At 45.6% G+C, this 25,073-nt stretch overlaps 2 protein-coding genes and 1 non-coding gene across 4 annotated transcripts; 2 read left to right on the top strand and 1 right to left on the bottom strand.

Moving 5' to 3' along the window:
* Positions 1 to 34: 34 nt before the first annotated feature.
* On the bottom strand, positions 35 to 850 carry MRPL51 (mitochondrial ribosomal protein L51). The gene is made up of 2 exons (XM_071764125.1): positions 476 to 850; positions 35 to 305 (listed from the first exon to the last, which is right to left on the bottom strand). Exons 1-2 carry the CDS (start codon positions 729 to 731, stop codon positions 109 to 111), a joined length of 453 nt encoding a protein of 150 aa, XP_071620226.1. The 5' UTR covers positions 732 to 850; the 3' UTR covers positions 35 to 108.
* Positions 824 to 25,073, top strand: NCAPD2 (non-SMC condensin I complex subunit D2). 2 transcript variants are annotated; one of them, XM_071764052.1, is made up of 31 exons: positions 824 to 1,213; positions 1,321 to 1,396; positions 1,554 to 1,612; positions 2,070 to 2,251; positions 2,791 to 2,930; positions 3,246 to 3,373; positions 3,458 to 3,581; positions 3,663 to 3,810; positions 4,356 to 4,553; positions 5,074 to 5,208; positions 5,759 to 5,843; positions 6,485 to 6,659; positions 6,917 to 7,038; positions 8,454 to 8,663; positions 10,127 to 10,301; positions 11,999 to 12,083; positions 12,234 to 12,367; positions 13,716 to 13,848; positions 14,856 to 14,940; positions 15,026 to 15,187; positions 15,439 to 15,653; positions 16,837 to 16,948; positions 17,261 to 17,384; positions 17,587 to 17,742; positions 17,966 to 18,143; positions 19,174 to 19,268; positions 21,788 to 21,868; positions 23,914 to 24,100; positions 24,347 to 24,473; positions 24,606 to 24,761; positions 24,944 to 25,073. In XM_071764052.1, the coding sequence occupies exons 1-31, from the start codon at positions 1,090 to 1,092 to the stop codon at positions 25,018 to 25,020; spliced, it is 4,188 nt and encodes a 1,395-aa protein (XP_071620153.1). In that variant the 5' UTR covers positions 824 to 1,089; the 3' UTR covers positions 25,021 to 25,073. The 2 variants fall into 2 exon arrangements, with proteins under 2 accessions (XP_071620153.1, XP_071620145.1); XM_071764044.1 differs by having other exon boundaries at positions 988 to 1,213; positions 24,603 to 24,761.
* On the top strand, positions 1,673 to 1,995 carry LOC139791865 (small nucleolar RNA U85). The gene has a single exon (XR_011724074.1). It is a non-coding gene; the product is annotated as a small nucleolar RNA U85 (small nucleolar RNA).

The raw sequence follows: 25,073 nt of genomic DNA, 5'->3' as shown, positions 1-25,073 counted from the left end.
CACCAAAGGTTACAGAAAGCACTGGGAACCCAACTGTGTGAAAGCTGGCTTTATTCTGACCACGATGCCACAAAATCCATGCTCCACATGCCACAGCCCTAACTGTTCCTAGCGGTGCTTTCCAGTGCGATTGAAGCGCCTGTACAAGTACCGGATCCTCTTGTTGAGTTTGTGGAGGTCATCTTCAAACATCCGATCTCCTACCACCTGCTTCTTGCGGATGCACCTCTGCAGTTCGTTCCCCCGCCAGCCTCGCAGCCACTTGGGGCCCACGATGAGGTTCTTTGGGTGGATCTGGAAGCCACCTGAGAATAGGAGAGCAGAGCAGAGAAAATGAGGCTGTTCCCAGGGTGCCCGGCCCAGTTTCCCCTACCCTGCCCCTCTAGCAGCTGGAGGAGCCACTCGCCCGAAGGTGGGTCCAGCATCCCTCCTCTCCAACTCTGGGACCACAGCGGGGAGAGCGAGGAGGCCTTACCTAGGATCCCCACGTTGTCGTAGATCCCGAACAAGGCCCGTTTTTCCGTCCACCGATCCACCTGCTTGCGCTTCGGCGGCTCCTTGATGCGGATGGGCCGGGTGAGTCCTGCCAGGGGTGAGGAAAAGGGCACAGGGAGGCCGGGCCGCATAGGCCCCCAGCTCGCCCCACTGCCGCTAATGCTCCGCTCAGTCCCGAGCAGGGGAGCGGCTCGGTTCAGCAGGGCTCGCCCCGCCGCCCGCACCAGCGCCGCCATAGGGGTGACCCCGCCGGCGGTGCCCCGCCGCCAGGGGACGAAGAGGGGGGGAAGCAGGAGGAGGACGAGGAGCGGGGCCGCCGGGCCGCCCACCTCCGAGCTCCGACCTCCCCACTTCCGGCCCCAGCGGGCGTCGGGAAACGGAAAGGCGAGAGGGCGACGTCATGTCTAACGGTCAGGGGCGGGGAAGGGGAAACGGGCGAGGATTGGGCCAGGCGCTCGCGCTGAGCCTCACTGCTGGGCGCTGATTGGCTGAGACAGGGGGCGGGGCCGGCGAGGCCCGCGCGCGCTGGTTTGAGTGCCCGGGCCTGAGGAGCAGGAGGCGGTCGCGGCCGCCTGCGGGGCTGAGTCGGGGGCCATGGACGCGACTTGGGAGTTCCAGCTGCCCCTCGCTTCCAGCGATCTGCTGGAGGACCGCGGCCCTGAGCAGTACATGGTGCAGAAGGTGCTGCATGTAGGCGAGCTCCTGCCCGCCCTCACAGGTAACAACCCCCCACCCACCCTCCCTCGTCCTGCCCTGTCCCCCTCCCACCGCCTGCTCACGGTTGTGACCTCTTGTTTCCATCCCGCCCTCCGTGTTTCCCCGCAGCATTCAGAGCCGCTGTCCGGACGCGGGGTGCGTTGGCAGTGCTGGAGCACTTCGACCCACTCTATAGCTTGCTGCAGTAAGTACAGAGCGAGGAGCGTGGGGTCGGGTCTCTCGGAGGCACCGGGAGGTGATCGGGTGGAGGAGGGTTGCAGAGAGGCTGTTGCTCCCGGGTGCTCACATCTCTCCCTGGTGGTGTTTACTGGGTGTTCTCATGTGCTTTGCTGTCCCTACAGCCGCTTCCGAACTGTGGAGACTGCTGTCAAGGAGGATGCCCTGGAGCTGATGATGCAGGGTGGGTATTCGCTGTTTCCAGCTGAAGCAGGAGTAATGGAGAGGTTGCTCTCCTTCAGCAGTTCAATGATGATATAAAGGCTAATGTGACTTGACCAGCTGGGTTGCACCCTCAGCCCATTCCAGTAATACGGGTCTGTAATCTTGGTGGACAATGCAGAGCTGTGCGTGTTTGCTGTAAGGGCAGACCGACAGAAAATCCCCTTCCCTGCATTCCTGGGAAATACATCTTAGGGATGCGTCAGCTCTTAGTGAGTGCTTCTATGAGCTGAGGGGGGGCTACGGGGATAGGATAGGATGGCGCATCCGAGGTTTGGGTTGTAGGGGGCAGCCCGTGTTACAGCTGGTGAGATGTGAGCACACATCTTTGGTAATCTGATGACTGCTCTGAGTCTACCAAAGAGTGGGTGGCTGAGGGGCCTGGCAAGGAGTGCTCATGACTTTCTGCCTCTCTTCAGTGGTGTCCCATCATTCCAACGAACTTGCTACCATCTTGGGTGATTCTGGGCTGAGCCGTACGGACCATGCTGCTCACCTCAATGCCCTCAAAATGAACTGCTATTTGCTGACTGGCCTGGCGGATGCCTTTGAAATAGAAAACTGCAAGAGTGGTTTGTTGGAGGTGGATGCTAGTGGGAAGGTAGGTAAGAGTACTGGGAAAACAAGATGACAATAGAAAATGTGTAAGCTTGCTGAACTCCATGTTACCTATTGTTGGAAAACGGTGAGGGAAAACTAAGCAACCAATATGGCTGATAAACAAGCTTCGACCTTATTGTGCAGTAACTTTCAGTTATATAGTGTTTCTGTGACCACACCCTGGCCACCACACAACAATATAATGTATTATTGGACACCCGGTGTGTTTACCTGTAGCACAGCAAATCCCTGGTGCAGGTAGCACAGAATTATGGGCCGATCTAAATTGGCCCCTCAAACGTGGGGTTGGGCACAGCAAAGGGGTCACACCCCCTACCTTTTCGGGAGCATTCGGGAACATTCTCCAACATTCTACAACAACCTATTTGATGTTTATAGTCAGATTTGTGTGGGGTATTGGGACCTCTGTGAAACTAGGTGCCAGAAGACTGTGAAACAGTCTTTTTGTTTTGAGGGAAGCAGGGTGACGGTGGTGTTTTTTATTTTCCAATGTGTCACATCTTGTAATCTCCTTTCTAGAACAAGAAGAGCCGTGCCAGGATTGCTGGGTCCTTGTGGGAAGAGGAGAGGGAGCCACTCTTGCGGCTACTCACACAGTTGCTGCAGCTGGATCTCCGTCAGCTTTGGGGTGGTTTGGTGGTGGAAGAAGAGTTTGTCAGGTATGTAACGGAGTGGATGCAGAGGTGGGATGGGTAAGAGTGATTTTCTGGGTCAGGGGGTTAAATGTTGAATCTGCCAGCCCTCAGCAGGGTGCAGATTTCTGGGAAACTGAGGAGACTGTCCGGAGGCAAAAGCAGTGTGTTTAGGCACCTCTTCCTTTTCTCATGTAGGCCTCTAAAGTGTTATTTGCTCAGCTAAGGATACCGAAGAACCTCTCTGGCTTGAGAGAAATGTTTGCCTAGTGCAGTGTGCTAAGAATGATACTGGTGTAAGTTGTGATACTGAGGCTGGCTGTCTCTCTTCTGTGGCTTTAGCTTAATGACAGGAGCCTGTTATCGTATCCTGGAAAATCCAACTATTGGTCATCAGAAGTACCGGGCCACACGGGAGGCTGTGACACATCTGCTTGCTGCAGCTCTGACTCACTATGATCACATGTTCAGTGAGTTCCTGCTCTTCTGCCTTTTTCCTGGAGCCATTCCCAGTTACTTTCCCTGACCTCTTTCTCCCTCCTCATGGTCAAAAGGTGCCACTCTGAAGATCACTCAGATGCTGCAGCACTTTGAACACGTAGCCCCAGTGTTTGCACAGGCTGTGAGCCTCTGGGCTACGGAGTATGGTCTGAAGAGCCTGGTGGGTGAATTGCTAAGGTGAGAAAAATAGCCCAAGGCTTGTCATTTTGCCTCTAGCAACTTGAGGCACCCTATTCCTTGTTTCATTTCTCTGTGCAGGGAAATTGGACAGAAATGTCCACAGGATGTGGGACGCGATGCTTCTGGAATCAAGGGTTATGCTACTTTTATAACTGAGCTGGCTGAACAGATTCCAGCTCTGGTGTTATCCAACATCAGCGTTCTCCTGCGTCACTTGGATGGGGAGGTATGTGTCCACAATATTGCCTGTCTGGAGAAGTCAAGTGGTGGAGGTGCTGCTATCCAGCTTTTCTGTCTGAACGCAGAGTCTCTCTCACAGAGATTTGAGTAGCCAAAACTTGCCCTTTGGAAGAGATTCTGCCCTTACCTAAAAGATGTAAAGGAAACAGAAGCTGTGATATCTACTGGCTGGTTGTCACTGCCAGATATCAGAGAATGGGAGACTGCATACTAGACTGAGTTGTCCTTGTTTTTCAGTACATAATGAGTTTGTTGCTGTGTTACTTTTTCTTAAACTGCCCTTAAAAGCCCAAAGTGTTTCTCATACTGGTTGTTGGCTTCTGTGGACCCAGATGAATAGCAGGGCTGGATTACTCTGTCTTGCAGGCACTGCCATGCTCACCCAAGGTTAATATGTAGCCCATAAGGGAGAAATAAGTTCACTTAAGTTTGAAGCCTGGGACTTAGAAGGCCGAAACTCTGGGAAGTGCCTGGCATATCAAGTCAGATCTGTTTATCTTTTCCTGATTCTACAGCTCTTCTTTTTTGCAGAGTTATGTGATGCGAAATGCGATTCTGGCGGCTATGGCAGAAATCCTGGTGCAGGTGCTGAATGGTAACCAGCTGGAGGAGGCTGCCCGTGGTACTCGGGACCAGTTCCTGGGTATACTGCAGGCCCACGTCTGTGACATCCATGGCTTTGTCCGCAGTCGTGTGCTGCAGCTTTTCACTCGAATCGTTCAGTGCAAGGTAAGTCTGTGCTGGGGAAACGGTATTTCCTCAGCCATGCCTTCACCTGATGTGTTTTCTTAGGGAATTTATGTCACCCTTCTCCTTGGTGCAAAGACTGAATTTTAACAGGGAAAGGTGCTGTCCCCATGTATTGTGGTGTCTACAGTTCCTTTGCTTCAAGAGATTAAAGATCCCAGGGACAAGGGAACTGAGAAACAGAAACTTTATGCTGCTCTTTGTTACTGGGACAGACTTAGAAGGAAGAGCACAGTAAGCAAGCCCTTTCTGAACATTGGAATGGGAAAATATCACCCGTGCTAGATAGAGTAAGACTCAGCAGGACCCTGGATAATAATGTAGTCTTAAATCCTTGCTTTCAACAGTGGTTGGACAAGAAGATATCTAGAGGTCCCTTAGATTTTTCTGTAAATGTGCAGTCTGTGCCTTTTAGTAAATTAACATGTCTGCAGCAAAATACTTTTCATGAATCTCTAGACCATCTTGATAACTTTGTCTTTGCTCTCTTGTTGTGTGCTAGGCCCTGCCTTTGACTCAGTTTCAGTCTGTGGTGTCGCTGGCTGTCGAGCGTCTCAAAGACAAATCCGTGGTGGTGGTTAAAAATGCAATCCAGCTGCTGGCTGCTTTTTTATCCAACAATCCCTTCTCCTGCAAGGTAATTGCAACTCGTATGATGCATATGCTAGGTGTCTATTTGCAAGCTGGCTATCTGCAGTGTGCTATAGCCAGGGCAGCAGCCTTTCTGTATCTTGTGAGAGGAGCAACGTAGCCTTTGATTAGGAGTGGGAGTTTGATTAGCAGGTGGGAGTTTTCTGATTTTCCCAAGTCTGGCTCTTGCCTTCCCTGGCTCTTCCCTCGCATGGCGTAATTTTTAGCTGTGCTGAAGGCTAGGAGGGATGTCCCTTATGGTGGAAGAACCTGCAGCAGTTTGATTTGAATCCGTTGTGGTGCTTCTTGCCTTTGGATCAGACTGAGAACACTGCACAGGGATGCTCCACCTTCTCCCAAGCTTCTGAGCTTCAGACTGGCAATTTACAGCAGTTCTCAGTGTAGGATGATGCCTATTCTACCAGTTTCCAAAACCAGGGATATCTGAGAGAATTGACAGCTTCAAGCAGGGACTTGTAAAGAAAAGGGAATCCTAGCATTTGCAGAAAAAGGAGGATGACTTAACATATTTCTTCTTCTCTTCCTGACATACTCAGTTAAGCTGTGCTGACTTGGCTGAGCTATTGAAGAAAGAGGTGCAGAAGCTGAAAGAAATGAGGGACCGTGACAGATCCACAGCAGGTAATTTTCCTTCTTTCTCTTTGCCCTTTCCAGGGCATACCAGGGTTTATTTTTCCTCTTCTTAGATTTGGTCCCAGTTTGTGGTGACTTTTGTCTTGTATCTGACTCACGTGAGGCAGTGAGAACAGATAACTGAAATTAAATTCACAGCTTTCTCATACAGTGGTGTTATGAAAGGACTGTCTGTATCTTGATCAACTGCCCTTTTAGCTAAGTTATCCTATTTTCAGGATAATAAGAACTGAAAATACCTATGAAAAAAACCTCCCAGGTTTCCATTTTCAATTGTTCAGGGACTTGAGCCATAATTTTCGTCAGATAACTTGAATATGGTTAGCCTTAGACTTGGGGCTACTGACAAATCAGCAAATAGTAAATTATGGTTCTCTTATCTGTATTTTTTTTTTTTTTGCCTTTAGTGGTTTGGTTTGGGTTTTTTTCTTATGCCAGAGTTCTTGTCTATTCTTACTATGGTTTGTGGGATCAGCAATGGGAACAGAATTTGCCCAGTGGAGGGAGGGGGAGTAGAATTTAAAAAAAAATTAGAATTCTTAAGTTCCAGATGAGTTTCTCTTCCCATTTAGGGTGTGTATTTTTCATTCCTTTTTTTTTTGGTTTTTTTGGTTTTTTTTCCTTCATAGCTCCAGTGATCACCCCAGAGGAAGAGTGGGAAGCAATGCTACCAGAAGTTAGGGCTGCCATACAGCAGCTCTTTCAACCACTGCAGGAAGGGGAAGAGGAGGTGCTGGAAGTTGAAGAAAATGTGGAGAGTACATTGAAGCAAATCACTGAGCTACTGGGAAAGCTGAATTACAAGTAAGAGGGCTCTCTAGTTTCACAGAGTGTTTATTCCAAGGGATGTGTCAGTCTCTAGCTGTCTGTTCAAGAAAGGTTTGAGCTTCAGGGTAGAGGGATGATTTTCGGTACTGTTACTCTGTACACAGAGACCAACATGGGGACCCTGCAGAAGATGCTTGCAGGAGCTGCTTTCCCAGGTGTTTGGGGCTGGTTTCCCTGGTGTTCTGCCCTAATGGGTTGCTGATATTCTTCTCTTGGGTAATGTCATTGTCCAGGAGTGCAGCCTGCCTTACACAGAAAGCCCTGTGTTGCTTCCAGGGGAAGGAGCCCTTCAGTGGTCCTGTGGAGGAAAACGAGGAGGCAACAATCCTGGGTGTTCTGAAGAGAATTTACATAGGTAAGTATTTCAGATCACTCTCTCTCTTCCTTAAGTCCAAGCTGATGCCAGAGGTAGACCAAAACCCACTGAATTCCCCTGTTCCTCCTGCTCTGTGGGGTTTAGTCTGTGTGTACTTGACAGCTGCATCATCTCTGGATCAATCACTGTCTTAGGTGGCCTGACAGTTTGGCTGGATCACAGTAGTTCTGTTGTTTCATTTCTAGTCAGAATAGCTCAGCTCTGTGTTCCCACTGGAAGTGCATTTCTGATGCTTTAATTCACATATTATCTGCTAGGGGGAAAGAAGCCAATCTTACCTTCTCACACCCTTCTGTCCTGTCTGAATTTGTCGGGAGTTCTTCTTCCTGAACAGGTGGTGGCACATAACGCTCACCCTCAGCAGCCTTGACCAAGTATCTCATTCAAGCAAAGTCTTGCCTGCCTGGAGCTCAAGCCTCTGGGCATTTTTTTTTTTTAAGACTTCACGTGCTTTATCTTTGATTTTGTTTCAGAATAAGGTTTCCTAGCTAATCCACTTGAGCTCATTTCTGTCAAAAGGCTGCCATTTAAATAATTTAATCTGCTTAACTTTGTCACCTCTCCACACTAAGCACAAACTTTTCTAGGAAGTAGTAGTGTTTGCCTTCTCCCTGCTCTGTCCTGGTTCATTTTTAGGACCTCATCCATCTTTGGGAGCTGTCAAGGTCAGATTAACCCCTTCAGCATTTTAATAGCACTTGTACCATCTGGACCAGGCATTTCTCCACCCTATTAAGTTGGCATTTCTGTGGTGCATCACATTGTAGTACTCGAATTTGATCTACAGCATGTTGGCATTTTGTCTTTGTAGCAAAGTCTGGTGGCAGAATTTGGATGTTTGTCTTCTGGCTGTTGGAAGGTGTCAGTGTGGAGAGCCACTTAAGGGGCATGAAGATGAGCAAGAGGGCTGGAACAAGCTCTCTTGTGAGGACAGGCTGAGAGAACTGGGGTTGTTCAGCCTGGAGAAGAGAAAGCTCCAGCCTTCCAGTATCTGAAGGGGCCTACAGGAAAGCTGGAATGGGACATGCAGTGGCATGTAGTGATAAGACAAGGGGTAGATAATGGCTTTAATCTGGAACAGGGTAGATTTAGATTAGATGTTGGTAAAATGTTTTTTAGTGTGAGGGTGGTGAGACACTGGCACAGGTTGCCCAGGCAAGTTGTGGCTGCCCCCTCTCTGGAAGTGTTCCAGGCCAGGTTGGATGGAGCTTTGAGCAACCTGGTCTGGTGGGAGGTGTCCCTGTCTGTTGCAGAGGGGTTAAGGGTCTCTAAGTTCTGTTCCAACCCAAACCATTCTGTGATTCTGTGAGAGAAAAGGGTTGAAATGCCCTGAACTGTGCTTGTTTCTTTTGTACGTTCAATGCTGCTCACAAACAAGTGTTCATCTTCTGCAGGTTCATATCCACGTGAGAACAGTGAGGATTCTTCAAGTGGCAACAAGAGTCTTGAAACTGCAGAAGTTGTATCAGAAGAGCAGCCTCAAACAGAACTGGCCAAACAGGAGATGCTGGTGCAATACCTGCAAGATGCTTATGACTTCTCAGTGAAAATCACAGAAGTCCTGAGCCTGATCAGCAAGATGATGTACGAAAACTGTGTTTCAGGTGTGTGAAATAGCCATGGGGCCCTTTCTGCCTCATCCAGACTTTCCAGATCTTTCCCCTTGCTGAAGAAGAGAAGATGTAGGAGTAGTGGAGCTCCAGCGAAAGGAGAAAAGATTGGAAGAGCTGCTCTTCACTGAGCAGGTGTCACAGACACTTCCAGGTTGTTGGAACAGCTTGGCACCATCTAAATGGGTATCATGAAGAGATTGTGTTAGGGCATGGGTGTGCTTTCTTTTAAATACCAAGGCTAAAAATCTTTTTAAAGTAGGTGATATGTCCTGGTAGACAGTAAGTTAATCATGAGCCAGCATTGTGGCCCTGTGGCCAAGAAGGCCAATGGTATCCTGGGTTGTATTAGAAAGACTGTGGCCAGTCAGTTGAGGCAGATCATCCTCCCCGTCTATTCTGCCCTAGTGAGGCCACTTTTGAAATACTGTGTTCAGTTCTGGGACCCTCCCCAGTTCAAGAGAAACAGGGAACTGCTGGAGAGAGTCCAGTGGAGGGCAACAAAGATGACTGGGGGACTGGAGCACCTTTCTTATGCGGAAAGGTTGAAAGAGCTGAGACTGTTTAGCCTGGAAAGGAGAAGGAGGTTTAGAAGGTTTAGAGGAGGCCTTATAAATGTCTATGAATATCTAAAGGATGAGTGTAAGGCAGATGGAACCTGACTCTTCAGTAGTCCCCAGCAGTATGTCAAGGGGCAGTGGGCACAAACGGGAACACAGGAAGCTTCATCTGAACGTGAAGACAAACTACTGTGATGAAGACAGCACTGGAACAGGCTGCCCAGAGAGGCTGTGGAGTCTCCTTCTCTGGAGATGTTAAAAATCTGCCTGGATGCAATCCTATGTAATGTGCTCTAGCCAGTCCTGCACTGTCAGGGGGAGTGGACTGGATGATCTCTAGAGGTCTCTTCCAACTGCAATGATTCTGTGATATTCTGTGATATTGTCAGGTTCTATGAACTGTTCATTGTACAATTCCTCTGAACATTACTCTGGCTCTCTTCTGAGTGCTGTACAACTTAATGTTTTTTTCTTGTCTTATGAGCAGAAGACCGGGCAGTATATTTCAGGAGTAGTCAATCTTAAAGTACATTATCCCTTAACCCATTTATACATCAAATAGCTTGGTTCCTCTGGTTACAGTATTGCACTGGGACTTATGTTCAGATGCTCTTGTCTGCTGTGACCAAGAGATACTTTTTCCAAAGCTACTGTTTCCCAGAAAGTAATTTTGTTCTTTCTTAGATACAGTTTTTGTGTTCTTTTAAATGTATCAGGTTTAGCTGTAATATGGGTTAACCTGTGCCTGTTTCCTAGAGGACATGCACTTGAGGACATGCACTGAGGACACTAGCAGATGCTTGTAGGGCTTGCTGTGACAGCATTACATCTAGGAATTTGTTTATAAGACTCTTTAATGAAGAAAGAACTTTACTAATGCAATTGTTCTCTCTGCAGTGGTGCAGGAAGCCATTGAATTCTTTGTGACAGTCTCACAGTTTGGGGTGCCCCAGGCACTGCCTGGAATCCGCAGGATGCTCCCCCTCATATGGTCCAAAGAGCCTGGTATTAAGGAGGCTGTGCTCAATGCTTACAGACAGCTCTATCTGAGTCCCAGCGGGGATTCAGAGAGGTATGGGTCGTCCTAATCACTTCTTTTCTTGTTTGTTTCTTTTTTTCTTTCTTTCTTTTTCTCACCTGTTTCTTCTTTTGTGGAGCTGTTCAGAATGGGGCTATGGACAGGAAGAGAAATCAAAGTTGTCATGCTTCATGCTGAGCTGAAATGTAGCACTTGTGTCCACTAGTAAGGATACTCTTTCAGCTGTTAACTAACACCTGTGCAGTTCCAAGGTGTTTTTTATAGATAGGAGTATCCTGGTCATCCTGTGGGACCTATTGCTGAGCTTCTATTCTTAGTTTGCTGTAATGTTCAAGTGTAGAAAATTCATGCAGCAAATTTCACATGAGATGTTACGGAAGGAGAAGCTGAGAATGAGTCTCAATGAAACTGATATCAAGTACTCATGCTTAACTTTCTCATAAATTCACTCTCACACAAAACTGCACCGAGATACGTGTGCCCAAATGATCTGGGTAGGGCCTCTGTGACAAGGAACAAGGAAAGGTGTCAATTAGGAGTGTTTGTCATGTCAGCAGGGTTCTTAATTGGTAGCAATGGACTGATTTTTGGATGGCTAGTTCAGCCCCCTTGGGAGTCAGCTGTTGTTTACAGAGTCATCACATGTTTTAAGAGTCTTTCTTACTTCACCCTCTGTGGACAAAGTTGTCTAATGTCTGTTCCTTCATTTTGGGTTTCTTATGGCTGTAGTTGGGATAATAAGAGGTGTGGTGTGCTGTATAAAGTTGGAGCTATCTTTCTGTTCCCAGAGCTCAGGACAAGTCTTACATTCTGTGACCTTATCTGCGTGTAGGCATTCTGCTTCTGATGTAAACAACACATTCCTCAGTATTTACTGATTTTCTCTCTGTCAGTGGTGTCCTTGATTTTTCAATATACGCTATTTCTTTATCCCTCGCACTATACAAGGTCATTTATTACTATTGTCTGGGTACTTTCACACACATTTCTGTTTGTATTTCATTCAGACCAATCTTAAATCTTTTTGTAACAAACCTCCACATGACAGGTGAGAGCATGTTAATGGGGTCTTTGTTGTTGATCCTTAATGAAGAGTTTGAGTTGGGAGCTGAGTACCGCTTGTGACTTCCACACCAGAGAGGAGCTGTGTGTCCTCTACTGTGGCAGTCATTCTTTTTTCTTAGCACTTGCTTGAGTTTAAATCCTGTAGGACACAAATTCATCAGATAAGTGTGACTCCTCCCCCCTCAGTGAAATGCACCATACCTCACACTCATTTGAACCATCAGGGCAATAAAAAAATGTTCACAACTTATTTCTTCTTGATAGTGGTTCCTGGAAGCAAGTCTCCTGAAGTTTGAGCTCTGGCCTTATTTGTTCATAGAGATTTTCAGCTTCTTACACTCTGGGGAATAGTACTTTGACTTGTCTTTGTGAGCAACCTAGGAAGTGGCTGCTGAGTGCCTCTTGTTGGGCCTTTGAGCACCAGCAGGAACAGCAGTGCAGAAGGCATTTTTGTGCTCATGTCATGCTTATTGAGACTTGAGCAAGGGTGACGTAGAGAATTTCAGCTTGAGGAGGGGGAACTTCTCCTGTCCCTAGAGATCAGGTCTGTTACCTTATAGATGTCCACAGCTCTCTGAATAGGAGAGTAATTGCGATTAATTGCTTTTTCTTTTCCTTTACCTTTTAATATGTTTTTTAATTATTTTATTTTTCTCCCTTCAAAGGGACAGAGCGCAGGGCCTGGTGCATTCTCTCTCTCTCATCATGGTGGATGCATCGCTAGGAATGATACAGTGCTTAGAAGAAATAGTGAGTACTTGCTTTGCCTGGGTTTAGATGGTATTTGTCATCTTTGGTGTCGGTTGCATTAAAATGGTAGTCATTGCACTTAATGTCTTTGGCTTGAAGTCCCTCCTCCTCTGCCTCTCCCTACTTGTTTTATTGCATTTTTTTCCCCAGATCTCAGAGTTTGTGCAGAAAGATGAAATAAAGCCTGCTGTGATCCAACTGCTTTGGGAGAGATTCACAGAAAAATCCCAGTGCTCGTTGCTGGAACGACGTGCTGCTGTGATGCTGCTGGGGATGATGGCACGGTGAGCCCAGGGCCCAGTCCTAACACTGCCAGGGGGACGATGTACGGGGAGTTGATTTTTATTGAAGGACTGTGGGTGCTGCGTCAGCTCAGCCTTTGTTCTGCAGCTTTGAAAATAGTAACCAGGTCACGGGGTAAAGAAGCCTGGAATTAAACAGAGTTGTGCTGGGTCCCACCAGCACGGTCTTTGAGTGAGTATGATGACATTACTTTCTTTGTGTTCTGAATGTCCCTCCCCTCTCAGAGTTTACCGTGTCACAGCTCTGCAGCTTTGTCTGTGTTTGCATAAGAGCAGTGAGAAGCTGCTGAGTAGAGATGTCTGGAGTCTTTAGCATGGAAGGAAATTAATCTGCTTCCTTTTATAGGGGCAAAAAGAGTATAATTGCACTATGAAGTTTTTAATTTTCTCATTTTCCCTGTCCAGTAACCTTTTGGCATTTTAACTTAACTGCTGATTTCTTGCTTTTTCTACTTAAGTCCCTCATCAGTCAGAAATAGGTCTGCATCATGATGATCTTAATGTCCTTGGTTCTAGAGTTGGAGCCATATCTGGAGCTTGCAGCCAGTTCTGCAATTTAATTATTAGATATTCCTTCCAAGGTATTTCTACCACTCCATCTGATGTGCTTGCAGCAAAATTGTAATCTCAAAATTAATACCTTTCTCTAAAATAATAGGATTAAAAAGAACTGTAGGTTTCCAGGGTATGCCATGAGATGCTGTGTCAAGTCCATGGGTATGTGAGCATGTGAAATAAAACCAGTACTAACTGATTCACAGATCTGCTAAGGGAGGTGATTTTGCTTTTTATCTTACAGATGCCTGTTATAAACTTTTTTAATTGTCTTTTTAAATTAGATTCAGTTCTTGATGCCTTCACCCAGTGGATCATGTGTTCTTCAGAGCAGGCCTGCATAATTCTACCTTTCAGATATAGAAAGGGAGTGGATGTGTGGGCATGGTTGTTTGTTTCCCATGGTAGGGAAGAAAGTGTCACACATCACCAGTCCTGAGCTGATGGACTCTTGTTTTCCAACATTTTTCTTTATCTTGATCTTTTTAAATTTTTGCTTCTTTCTGGTAAGAACAAAAGTAGTCCAGATTCTTCTTTCTTCACAAATAGGCAGCACGCCCAGTGCTGTTCACTTGGGAGAACCTCATCTCTTAGTGGAGTGTGGATTATACTGGCCTTTGTGCAATATTGTTTGCTACTCCTATAGCTGTATCTTGAGTTATTGAATGGATATCTCCCTCCCCTTATGCAAACCACTGCCTCCCACAAGGCACAAGGAATATTTCTATTGGTTATTCATGCAGGGTAAAACTTCCCCATGCTTTTCATTCCATAGAGGGAAGCCAGAGATCATAGGTAGCAACCTGGACATCTTGGTGACAGTAGGGTTGTCTGAGAAAGTATGTGAAGACTATTGCCTGGCTAAAGAAGTATGTGATGCCATCTCCAAACTTGCTACTAGCCCTAAGGTAAGAGTCTCAACTTGTTTTTGAGGTCATCCAGAAACAAAGTAGGGGGGCAAAGTAATTTGTATTGAGAAGAGAGAGAAGTGATTAAATTTTTACCGACTTACAAATTAAGTAGGTTGAGACCATTCAGCAGCACTGTCTGGAAAGCTTAGCACACATCAGTGAACATGTAATAAAAGTATTTTCATTAGGCAACAGACTGAATTCAATTAGTAAAGAGTTCAGTGCACAAGAAAATCTGTTTTCCTTTCAATTCTCTTCTTCAGACTCCCAGTTCTAAGCTGATTTGTGTTTCCTCAACCATGAAGCCCTTTACTCTACTGATGTTTTCTGGTGTTGTGATTCTTTTGCCCTCTCTTCTGATTTATATTTGAGAGTTGTCAGCTGTACAGCTGAATATAAAACATGAAAGGTTTTCAAACCTGTCCATGTTGTACTTATGAAAACATGATGGTTGCCTATCAGATGGCTTCTTTGTCTGGGAAACATTTTATACTCTATTTTTTTAATGAGCTTGGGAAAAAAAAAAACCTCTTTGGTTTTTGACTCAATAATTTAGGGCTTTTAAACATTTGCTTTTAAACAAAATCTCGTGGTTCTTGAGTATCCCTGGACATGGGTGTCTCGTTGACTTACTGTTGGTAACTCTGAAGATGCTTGAAGGGTTTCAGTCTTCATTCATTGTGGAGAATGAGTAAATAATATCAGATACAAGAAGAGTCACTATGAGATTTCCAAAGAAGAGTTATTTTAATTTCAGGTGAAATAGTGGAAGTGGTTGGCCTGAGATCATCTTTTGGCCAAGCTTTAAATTTACCCAGTGCACGTCTTCAGAAGTGGCAGTAATTACCCTGCTCTGTGTTCAGTTACAGAGCAGTACTGGATGTCCCTGCCACAGGCCTATCATGGGTTTAATTAGCATTGTGCACTTAGCAAGGTTAACTATAGGGAAGGTCGTGGCAGGAATCTTTTAGGTGTTAAGAGTAACTCATCTGTTCTCTCTGCAGCCAGCAGCGGGGAAGAGCACTGCACCTTTCCGACTGCCACAGGACCACGTGCTCTTTGAGTGCCTTAGTGAGACTCTGAGTAAAGGTGAGCTCAAGTCAGCAGCAGGTTTGGAGGAGTTGGGCTGTGTTATCCCTGGTTTGTGTGGTACATGGCTCCCTTTCCTCATCAGGCTTTGTCCAGCCAAGTGGTCACTGGATCCCCTTCATGGAGGCAGCAGTAATGCTCGTCTACCAGCTAGCAGAAGGGGCAGAGGAGATTTGTGCTCACATCCTGCAGGCGTGCAGTCAGCGAGCTCTAGAGAAACTTCAGGAGGCTGATGGGCAGGAAGCTGGTGAGGAAAAATGTGTCTGAAAATCTGTACCCATGATTTCTAATGCTGTGATTGGGTAGCCCAGAGTTAGCTCTAATAGGAGAGAACAGAGCTGAAGGGCTAGTGGAGGGGTTGGCATGGATCAGTGTGAGTGCTCTGAAGGAGCCTTTGGGGCATGAAAATGGGTTATATGGTGAGACTTGGCAGTGACTGATGGGGGAAGAGGTCTAGATCAATACTGAACTGTGGTAATTTTTCTCCGCTATGCCCAGGGATTTCTCCCAGCAGAGTTTCTGATGGTGCTAGCTGTCTCCCCACATTCCTGCTTGTGCATCTGGTGTCACTTGTGGGACAGGTGGCACTGCAGCAGGTAGTATATTTGGAAGTGTCAGTGAGTGCAGAGCTACGCAGACATCGCACCCTCAGAGAGGAGAAGAAGGCGACCAAGAAGCTCTCTGACAGCAGCACACAGAAGAAGAGACCCCGGGTAAGGACTGAGGGTTATTGGTTTTTTATTCCTTGGTCAGCTCTTTTAGTGTCCCAGCTACGGCCACAACAAACATGTAGAGAATGGTCTCCTGAAGATGCATGAAGTTCAGGATAATGCATGGTTTGGGAATAGAAATGGATGTGTGTTGGTCAGGATTGACAGGGAGAGCTGAGGTCTTTAAAGGACCCTGTACAATAAAACTCATACTGTTCCTGGATTTTTGAACAGAAGGAGGGGAGGGAATAAAGGTTACGTCCTGGCCATGCTTATCTGCCTGCTTCCGTCAAACACTTGTTTTCAGCTTGTCACCTCCTTTCTTACCAGTGCAATCTTTTGCAATTACTGCTAATGGTGAAGAGCATCCATTTGTGCCCTGGGTTTTGAAAAAGGGCTGCTGGAACCTTGGTCCATAGGGCTGATGATCCTAGCCTCTCTCAGCTAGTAATGATGAAAGTGTAATTGTAACCTTCCTAATAGGATATGTATGATAGAAATACCCTGTTTGGTTAGGTCTATGTCAGAATGTTTTCCTCATGTAATGAGGCTTTCTTGGGTAAGAATAGAGAAAAATGTTGAATCCCCCTAGTTATCCAGTCTCTACTGGATGCCTACACTGCTGTGTCCAGAGAAACTTGTAGGTCATTTCCTCATTCACCCTGCTTATCAGTGTCGCTGCCATCTGAGATTGCTATGAGGTTTTCCAAGAAGCAGCAGTTGGATGCAGATTTGGTCCCCATGCAATGCCCATATCTCTTTTCTTCCCTTGTGTTGCTTTTGCCTTGCTAAAGGTTACCCATAGTCTTGCTCACAAGACCAGCAATTCAAAGGACAGTGAGCTTCTTGCTTTTAGGATTTGCATGTCCCTTAAGTTGTGCTAGACTGGGACACTGATGGCAGATGTGTCCTATGTTTGTCTTAGTTTAGTAGCTCCAGTAGCTTAGGTTTTCTTCTCAATGATGTTCTGTGGCATATGGATTGGCATATCCTGGACTACCCTTCACAGCTTCATTTATTTCTGAGGGAAAAGTGGGTTATAGAACTCTGTCAGTTTGTTTTTCTCATCTTGTAGTCATGCTGTTGTTGGTAACGTGTGCATCTCTCACTCAGGAGCAAAGGTACTTTGTGAAGGGAGGGATTATTGCTGTCTGTCATCTTTTTTACTATCTTTTTTTCTGCACAGAGCACAGGAAATGAGACTACAATGGAGGAGGAGCTGGGCCTCGTGGGAGCCTCAGCTGATGACACTGAGGCTGAGCTCGTCCGCAGTATTTGTGAGACAGAACTTCTAGATGGTAAGTGTGGCTGCCACTGAGAAGCACAGGCTCTGTCTGCCTCTGTGGAAGAACAGGTACTGTGAGTAACAGATCCAGGAGGAGGTCTGCTTCCTTCAGAAAGAAACACTGTCAGTTTTTGCTTGGTGTCAGTTTCTGTGTAGCCTGTGTATTTCCTTGGTCTGCCTCTCTGGAGGTGGTTTTTCAATGGTGAAAATGAGTCAACCAGTTTCTGTAGTTTGCAGGAGTTCTGGTATAAATTAAGTAATTATTCTTAAAGAGGGACACATAAACAGTGCTCTCATACTTGCTTTCTTTATCCCTGTACCCTAGAGAACCACCTGCTCTCTGCCTTTGTTCCACTGGTGCTCAAGATCTGCAACAACCCTGGCCTCTACAGTGATCCAGCACTCTCAGCTGCTGCAGCCCTGGCTCTTGGCAAATTCTGCATGATCAGGTAATGCCTCACTGTGCTGATGTTCTCTTTCCAGCCTTCCTAGTAACGAAGCACAAGCAAACATTGCAACTCCTTCCCTCTGGAGAGAACAAAGACAAAAAGAGCGTTCATAGATTTTTGTGTTGGGTTTTTTTGTCTGATGGCTCTCTGAGAGATGGAATTTTGGTATCCATGTCATCTTTTCTGTACCCTGTCTTGTCAGCTCTGAGTTCTGTGACTCCCACTTGCGCCTGCTATTCACTATGATGGAGAAGTCCACTTGGCCTGGTGTGAGATCCAACCTCATCATTGCAGCAGGAGATCTGGCCATCCGTTTCCCCAACCTGGTGGAGCCTTGGACATCACATCTCTATGCTAGGTAATGCTATGTTCATTACTGGGAGATGAGAGATGATGAGAGCTCTGCAGAAGGGTGACTACTGCTGGGCCTCCAGAAGGTGAGAATGACCATGGAAACCAAATTTGAAGGAGTCGATACAGGGAGACAACAGCCTGGGGCCGTGGGATAGGCTGTGATGGATGTCAGTAACTCAGAGGTACTTACTCAGCTGTGTTCTGTGGTAACTATATGTTTCTGTCAGGTTGCAGGACCCCTGCCCAAGCGTGAGGCATACAGCTGCACTGGTGATGACTCAGCTTATCCTCAAAGACATGGTAAAGGTGAAGGGCCAAGTGAGTGACATGGCAATGCTGCTTATAGACCCAGAGGCAACAATCATGACAGTGGCTCAAAACTTCTTCAGTGAACTCTCCAACAAGGCAAGTAGATGCCTGGGGACCTTGGTTAACAAGAGTGGGGAAGGGCTGGTGTAGGTTGAGTTAGTGACTCAGGAGCTGAGTCCTGGAGAAGATGTGTCAGTGATGTAGAGCAGCTGTGTCCCTCTGTGTTGCATAAATGAGAGTAGATAAAGGAAGCTTTGCAATGTGAGTTTTCTTTCAGTCCTGATATTGCTGAATTTGACCTCATCTGTTCACATTGGACGGCAGGCTCCAAACCAGTGCCTTGTCCCTTTGCTTTCCTGGGTACACCTGGCACAGCGTTGGGAACAGTTTTATGTGGTTTACCTTTAGGCCTCGCGACAGAGTTCCCTGAGAATTTTTCAGGCAATGCACCATCTCTGAAATTGCTCAGTTTTTCTTGGCTGTGTGACATCGATATGCTTAAATTGAAGCAGTTACAGCCCAAGCAAGTAATAAATGAGGCAGTGTTACCCACTGTACACTTCATTCAGTGTGAGGGCTGCTGCGTACCCTTGAGTTTGAGATTTACTGCCTGAGAAGCTGCAGTGACACTGGGGCTGTATTGACTTGCACTGTTAAAAGCAGAGCCAGCCACCTCACTGCACTGACTTCCAATCTCTACAGTGTCTATAACAAAGCCATGCAAAAGCAGTGGGAAATAGAATCTGGACTGGGCCTTTACAGGCAAGATGGGAGGCAGTCCCTTGAGCTCAGCTGCTTCCTTTAACAGGAAACCTTTGTGTTCCATTGCAAGAAGGTTGAAAAGCAAAGAAACTGCATCTAAGTCTGCCAAAGAGCTGAGCTGTTGCAAACTGAGGGTTGCTGCTGTTATCTTGTTAATTGGTTGGATTTTTACCCCTTATCTTCAGCCAAGTAGTCCTGGATAGGTTTGTCAGGCTGTGTACATCTCATCTCAAAAGTTTCAGTCAGTAGATTTGGGATGGAGAGAAAGGAGGTGATTTTAAGTGGAGAGCCTTCCCCTCCCCTACTGAATTTGAGTTGTTTTTCATAATTCTGTATCTCATGTAGAACCTTGTATTCTGCACAGGGTAATGCCATCTATAACCTGCTTCCAGACATAATCAGTCGTCTCTCAGATCCCAACTGCGGTGCAGAGGAGGAATCCTTCCATACTATTATGAGGTATTCTGGGGTTAGAGAAATATCTTTTGACCAAGACTGTGTTTATGCAAGGGGGGGGTTCCATATCTGAGGAAGAGAAACTACAGTGACATACACAAAATGCTTTTTCAGTTGTTCTCCTTGATCTGACCTTTTCCAGTTTGTATCTGAAACAGTCGTGCTGAGAGGAATTGATTCTAAAGCCCCATAGTTGGAAATGAGGCGAGACTCCACTAGCTCATTTAAAATTACTTACCCTCTAGAAAAGGAACACAAGTGTTTTTATGCATGGGAATGCTGGCTTGCAACATTAGAACACAAAAAAATTTAAATACTTTGCTGCCTTTGTCATTTTGGTGGCTCGCTATGTCCTTTTTAGCAATTTACTTTTTAGCAATTGTAGTAAAGCTGTAGTTAAAGTAACAATTTTTATTTTGGGGGGTTCTTTTTTTGTTTGCTTTCAGGAAAGACTTTCTCCACACTATAGAGACATATTGGAGTATTTCAATCTGATGGTATTTGTTTCTTACAAGTGGCAGAAATTTAGTGGTAAATTCAGAAATTTTCCTCCCGTATTGAAACTCGGTGATGTGAAGGTTTTTCCGAGTTGCCTGAATCCACGTAGATTACAGAGGGGAGACAAAGTTTTGCTGTTGCTGAAGAGAACAGTAAAATCTCTGATTTTTTTTCAACTAGTCTTTGTGTCCATGGGCCTCCAGTGCATTTAGGAAGAGACACAAAATTCTGCACAGGTAGGAATTGCAAGGCACAAAAGGTTTGTTAGGGAGGCTGAAACTGAGACTGATTATGGATGTTTTGCTTCAGCTTTCAGTAAGGACAGTAGTGTGAAATAATTGGAAATGCAGCATGAAATGCTGTATTTCAGTGTATTTCAGTGCTGTGACTGACAGCACAGGTAGAAGAGGAAATTTGTGTCTGAAGTGGAAGGCAAACCATCAGAGAGAAACAAGAAGGCATGTATAAAAAGAATAGGACATAATTGTGGAATTTTCAGCACAGTTTTAAATAAATGTCAAACTGGAGGTGTTACCACAGACCTAAAAAATAATACGGGTAGCACTTCATTGAAGTGTGATTAAGACAGCTACAGATGGATTTTTCTGACTTGCAAAAACATGCAGGGAGAGAACTGCAGGTGCCTAGCAAATAAAAGAAAAGGCAGTATTGATTTAATAAAGTAGATAGGTATCAAATTAGTCAAAAGCTGATTAATTTAAAGAAGGGCTGATCATCATTTAGCACACCACATCTAAATGGGGAAAAAAGAGAATAGTAGTCGAAACTGAACTGTTTTCCCATATGAAATGCTTACATTGTGGAGAGAACCCAGTTTAACTCAAACTGGTGGGCAACAGCATGGGCTAGGAAGGAAGCAGTGGCTTGTGCTCCAGGGATACTTGCTAAACTGGAGAATAGAGAAGTGTAAAACACGTAAGAGTGGTAGGGGGACCCTCACTGTTAAAGGAGTAACTCATGCAGAATGAAGAGTGTTAGTGATAACTTAGATGGAACTAGCAGAATGAAGTGTCAGGATGAATGTTCAGAAATTGTTCAATCTCTGCTGCAAAGCTATGGCTAATGTTAGAGATGCATTCCACTTGCTATTTTAGCAGGCAAGTTATTTCTGATTTACATATAGGGAAGTGTTGGTAGTGCTGGTGAGACCTGGCCTTGGCAGGCTGCCACAGTTTCTATCACTTAAGTCAAAGAAAGATGAGTGGATGGATGCCAGCAAGACCTTTTCAATAAATAGAAGTTATTCGGTGATTTCTATGAGGTTATCATGTCAAATGCACAAGTATTTAAATGTGTTAAAATCTGTGTCTCTCTGTTACTTGAGAAGCTAAGAAAAATATGTAATCAAGTAGCATTTAAATTCAGTTAGGCTTTGTTCCCACTTCAGTGCAAAGTAATGCTCACTTTCACATTGATCAAAAATACAGCAACACACCTTCAGCAAACTAAGAATTAAAGTCACGGTTTTGAGCTTGAGGGTAAGGGGTGAACAAAACCTGTATGGCACCCACCCCCTTTGAGGTCTGCTTGTCAAGATGTACTAGTCTGTCAGCATAACTTCTGAAGTGAGGAGATTGTCTGGAGGTGTTGCAAGCTCTTAAAACTGGACAGAAGCAGCTGATCAGAAGTTGACACTGCAGCCTTCTCAGTTTCCCTTCTACTTCAGACCCCTCACAAACATCAGTGCTTCTCACTCCAGACCCGCAAGGTCTGTGCTTTAGCTGGATTTCTTAATTTCATCCTAGGCAGGTGCCCTTAAACAAGCATGCAGGGTTTATTATGTGATATATCACAGCAGCTGTCCCCAGCACGGACTGCTTGAAATATATGTATGCTTGTTGCTTCTCCTGGACCAAGTCAGAGGCATGCAAAGCTCTCTTGTTGTATTTTGGAGGACCACCCAGCTGATCACCGGGTAGGGTAGCTGCAAGCATCCCATAGTGCAGGCAGAAATGCGGTTTCCTCTCTAGGTTCTCAATTTTGAAATTTTTTTACCTTTGTAGACATCTCTTCTCATATATTACAAAAGACAGACAGACAGAAAGCTTGGTGGAGAAACTTTGTCAGCGATTCCGGACTGCCAGGTAGGTTGTGATCCATTTTTTTCTTGACAAGCAAGCCTGCTTCTTAGGAATTCTTACAAGAAACTAACTTTGTATACAATCATTGTAACAGGTTCCCATCATGTTCTTTGTGTGGCAAAGGGACAAATGCTGACTGTCCTGGGCCAGTGTTAAACCGTGACACTGACATAACCTGAAATAGGCTTCTGGCTTTATTATGCTGTGATTGTCCCCTCTACCTTCTCACCTTTCTTAGGGAGAAGGTTTTGTGACAATTTAGGTCCGCATTACAGCTGAACAAGACACCCCACGAATGGTTAAATGCATGTTTGTGGTCCTTCTCCACAGGCTATTCCCTTGCATCTCTGCAAGGGAATGGCTGATCTCCCAACAGCCCTGTCTGGGCTGATCTCAACTATGCAGCTGATACGGACCTCTCCTTGTTCTGTGCTCAGTACCAACTCTGCCAGGGACTCAGTTTTCTTATTCAAGTGCTTGTGCCACTTGTATCACTTAGGCCTCTGCTCACTCTGTTCTGTGTGCAAGATGTGTGTGCCTTGCTCATGGTGCTGATTACAGAGCAGGACCCATCCCACGGATCTGCGATACCATTTTGCTTTCTGGGTTTTGGTGGATTTTTTTGTTGCTTCTTTCCCCATGCTCTGCAAGCTGTAACTTCACAGACCCAAACATACACATTTTTTTCTTTTCTTCACAAGGAAAAAGACACAAGTTTATCTGCTTGTTTGTCATGTACTTTCAGTGACAATCTTCACTTTACCTTCCACTGGATTTGGTGTACCCTGCCTCCCCCATTCCTGTGGTTTTCCTTTTCCTTCATTGTGGCTTTGCCCTTGAAGTTTAGGCTGTATCTGCTTATCTTGGCGAGTAGTACACAGTGCCTGGGCACATGACCAGCTCAAAGGCCTCAGGGAGTTGCACATTCCCCAGAAATATTTTGATTTTTTTTTTCCTAAGCTGGAGTGGACAGGAGCCTCTCTTCCCAAAATTACCTCCCAGGAACACTGGTGAGCTTTTCACAGCACATTTGTAAACAACCATCTGTGCATAAGCTGTGTGTAGCCTTTACTAAAATGCCCCCCTATTTCTGTACCACAAAGATGATCAGTTTAATGCACACTAGTTGTAATGCTAGAGCAAGACTCTCACTCCAGGCTAAAAGAGGAGGTTATCAGAAAAGATTTTGCAGCCACCATCACCCCCCTCAGCATTTCTGGAACTCTAAAAGATAGCAACATGCCACGTATCATTCAGACTTCAGATGTGGAAGTACCTGGATGCTGCAGTGTTGGCCTCCATCTGTGTGTTGGGACAGTGCATTCTGAAAGAGTATATGCAGGACAAACTTCAGCCCTCTGCTTTGTATATGTCAGTAACAGGAGTGTCAGCCCAGCCCAGCTTTTTTCCCCTTCCATCACATTGAGCTACATTAAGGATGTTCATTTGATGGGCTTTTTTTTTTTAACTTTTGTTTTGTTTTCAGTAACTTTTGCTTTTGGAATTTGAATGTAGTCCTCTTTTGTTACAGCAAAATTGATTAACTTTCTATCTTAATGAAAAGGGCCTTTTTTATGTAACTGGTCTGACAAGGGAGGGAAAGCGTCAAATACAGATTCTGCTGAAGACTATTTCAAACATGTGAAACAAGTAGCTGGGGTTTTTTTTATTTATTTTTCAGTTGAAATAAGGCCCTTCAAGAAGAATTACCACCTCACCATGTATTTTTTTCCTCCTAACCAGCTATATTTACATATATAAAGCATCTGACACTTTTTAAACAAGCTACTGTGTTCATTAATAGTGAAGCCTTCATGTTTTTCTGACAGACACTAAGTTGGTTTTCTTTGGAATACAGTGGTGGTTGCATGAGGTATGGCACAGAACTCTGTAAGCAACCTGTAACAGAAAAACCTGAATCTCATGTTCAGCAGGGCAGAAACACCTTCAGGAAAAGCTTTATCCTCACATGCCTTTCAGGTAAGGCATGTGCTTATCCTTACATACCACTTTTCAGCAGAGCTAATTGCAGCCTTTGTCGTTCCCAGAACTGAGCGTCAACATCGGGATCTGTCCTACTGCCTTACTCTGCTTCCCCTCACGGACCGGGGTCTTCAGAAGCTGCAGGACAACTTTGACTGCTATGCAGACAAGGTCCAAGACCCAGCTGTCTACAGTTGTTTCCAAACTGTGCTGGCTCGATTCCGCAGAACAGGCGGCAAACCTGAGACTAAAGTAAGGAATGGGGGACGAGTGTTCTGGCCAGGAAAACAATTGCTTTTTACCCACAGTTACTATGGAAATCCCTGCAGTTTTCCATATGAAGTGGGCTATTCCTTACCCCCAACAATTTATCAGAGAATCTGAAAGCAATTCTGCTACAGAAGTAATAATTCTCTCCTTACCACCTTCTCTCTTTTTTTTTCTTTTAATTTTTGTTTGTTTGTTTTTTTCCCCCCCACTGTGTTCTGTCTCCTTCAGGCTCTGGCTGAAGAGCTGGAGCAGAAGCTGTCTGCCTCCCATAACCGAGGGCTGGATTCAGCAGAGACGTGCCAGGAAGGTAGCAGAACTCCAATGCCAGAGGTGGCCAAGCAGAAACCAACAGGAAGTACGGTTTGGGGTTTTTTTTGTGAGACTTCAGCCTTTCCCCTGATCCTGCAGTTCAGCAGAGATACCTAGGGACTTTTCTTCACTCTTAAAGACAGAATGGCTGCTACCATTCTCTTTTTTTTCTCAGCAGGTTCACGCCACCAGCCCCTGAGGATGAAGAAGAGAGCTGAAGATTTTGACACACCCCAGCCTCGCACCCTCCGAAATCATAAGTATGCCCAAAAGCGCCCTCCATCCAAGAAAGCCCTTATGACTTTCTCCAGTGATGAGACCAGCTCTGAGGATGGTAAGCCATAGTTACATGTATGATCAAAGTGGAAAAAGACAATACATTTGGCCCATCGGGGATGTTCCTTTGGAAATGGGCAAAAGGTGTGTAGGGCTTCAGAGCACTGCCCAGGTTGACTGTAGATTTCTCTGCTCAAGGCAGTGGAGTGCTGGTTATTGACATATTTTATTCTGGTTTAGACCCATCAGCAGAACCGGATGAAACCCCCACCAAAACAACTCCTATCACCAGGTCTTCAGCCCGCCGGCTGCGCTGAGGGAACCATCTGCCACTATCCTGAACTAAAAATAAAACTCATTTTGTGCAGTA

Source organism: Heliangelus exortis, chromosome 1, assembly GCF_036169615.1.
Source record: "Heliangelus exortis chromosome 1, bHelExo1.hap1, whole genome shotgun sequence".
NCBI classification, from domain to species: domain Eukaryota; kingdom Metazoa; phylum Chordata; class Aves; order Apodiformes; family Trochilidae; genus Heliangelus; species Heliangelus exortis.
The sequence above is the reverse complement of the archived record's forward strand: the minus strand, read 5'-3'. Positions and strand labels throughout refer to the sequence as shown.

What these genes read in the sequence shown, in the direction of transcription:
- MRPL51 (XM_071764125.1), bottom strand. Translation starts at nt 731, where the DNA reads ATGGCGGCGCTGGTGCGGGCGGCGGGGCGAGCCCTGCTGAACCGAGCC. An exon ending in CGACAACGTGGGGATCCTAG is followed by an intron (nt 306 to 475) that starts GTAAGGCCTCCT and finishes TCCTATTCTCAG; the next exon opens with GTGGCTTCCAGATCCACCCA.
- NCAPD2 (XM_071764044.1), top strand. Translation starts at nt 1,090, where the DNA reads ATGGACGCGACTTGGGAGTTCCAGCTGCCCCTCGCTTCCAGCGATCTG. An exon ending in GTACGAAAACTGTGTTTCAG is followed by an intron (nt 8,664 to 10,126) that starts GTGTGTGAAATA and finishes TTCTCTCTGCAG; the next exon opens with TGGTGCAGGAAGCCATTGAA. An exon ending in TCAGTGAACTCTCCAACAAG is followed by an intron (nt 18,144 to 19,173) that starts GCAAGTAGATGC and finishes TATTCTGCACAG; the next exon opens with GGTAATGCCATCTATAACCT.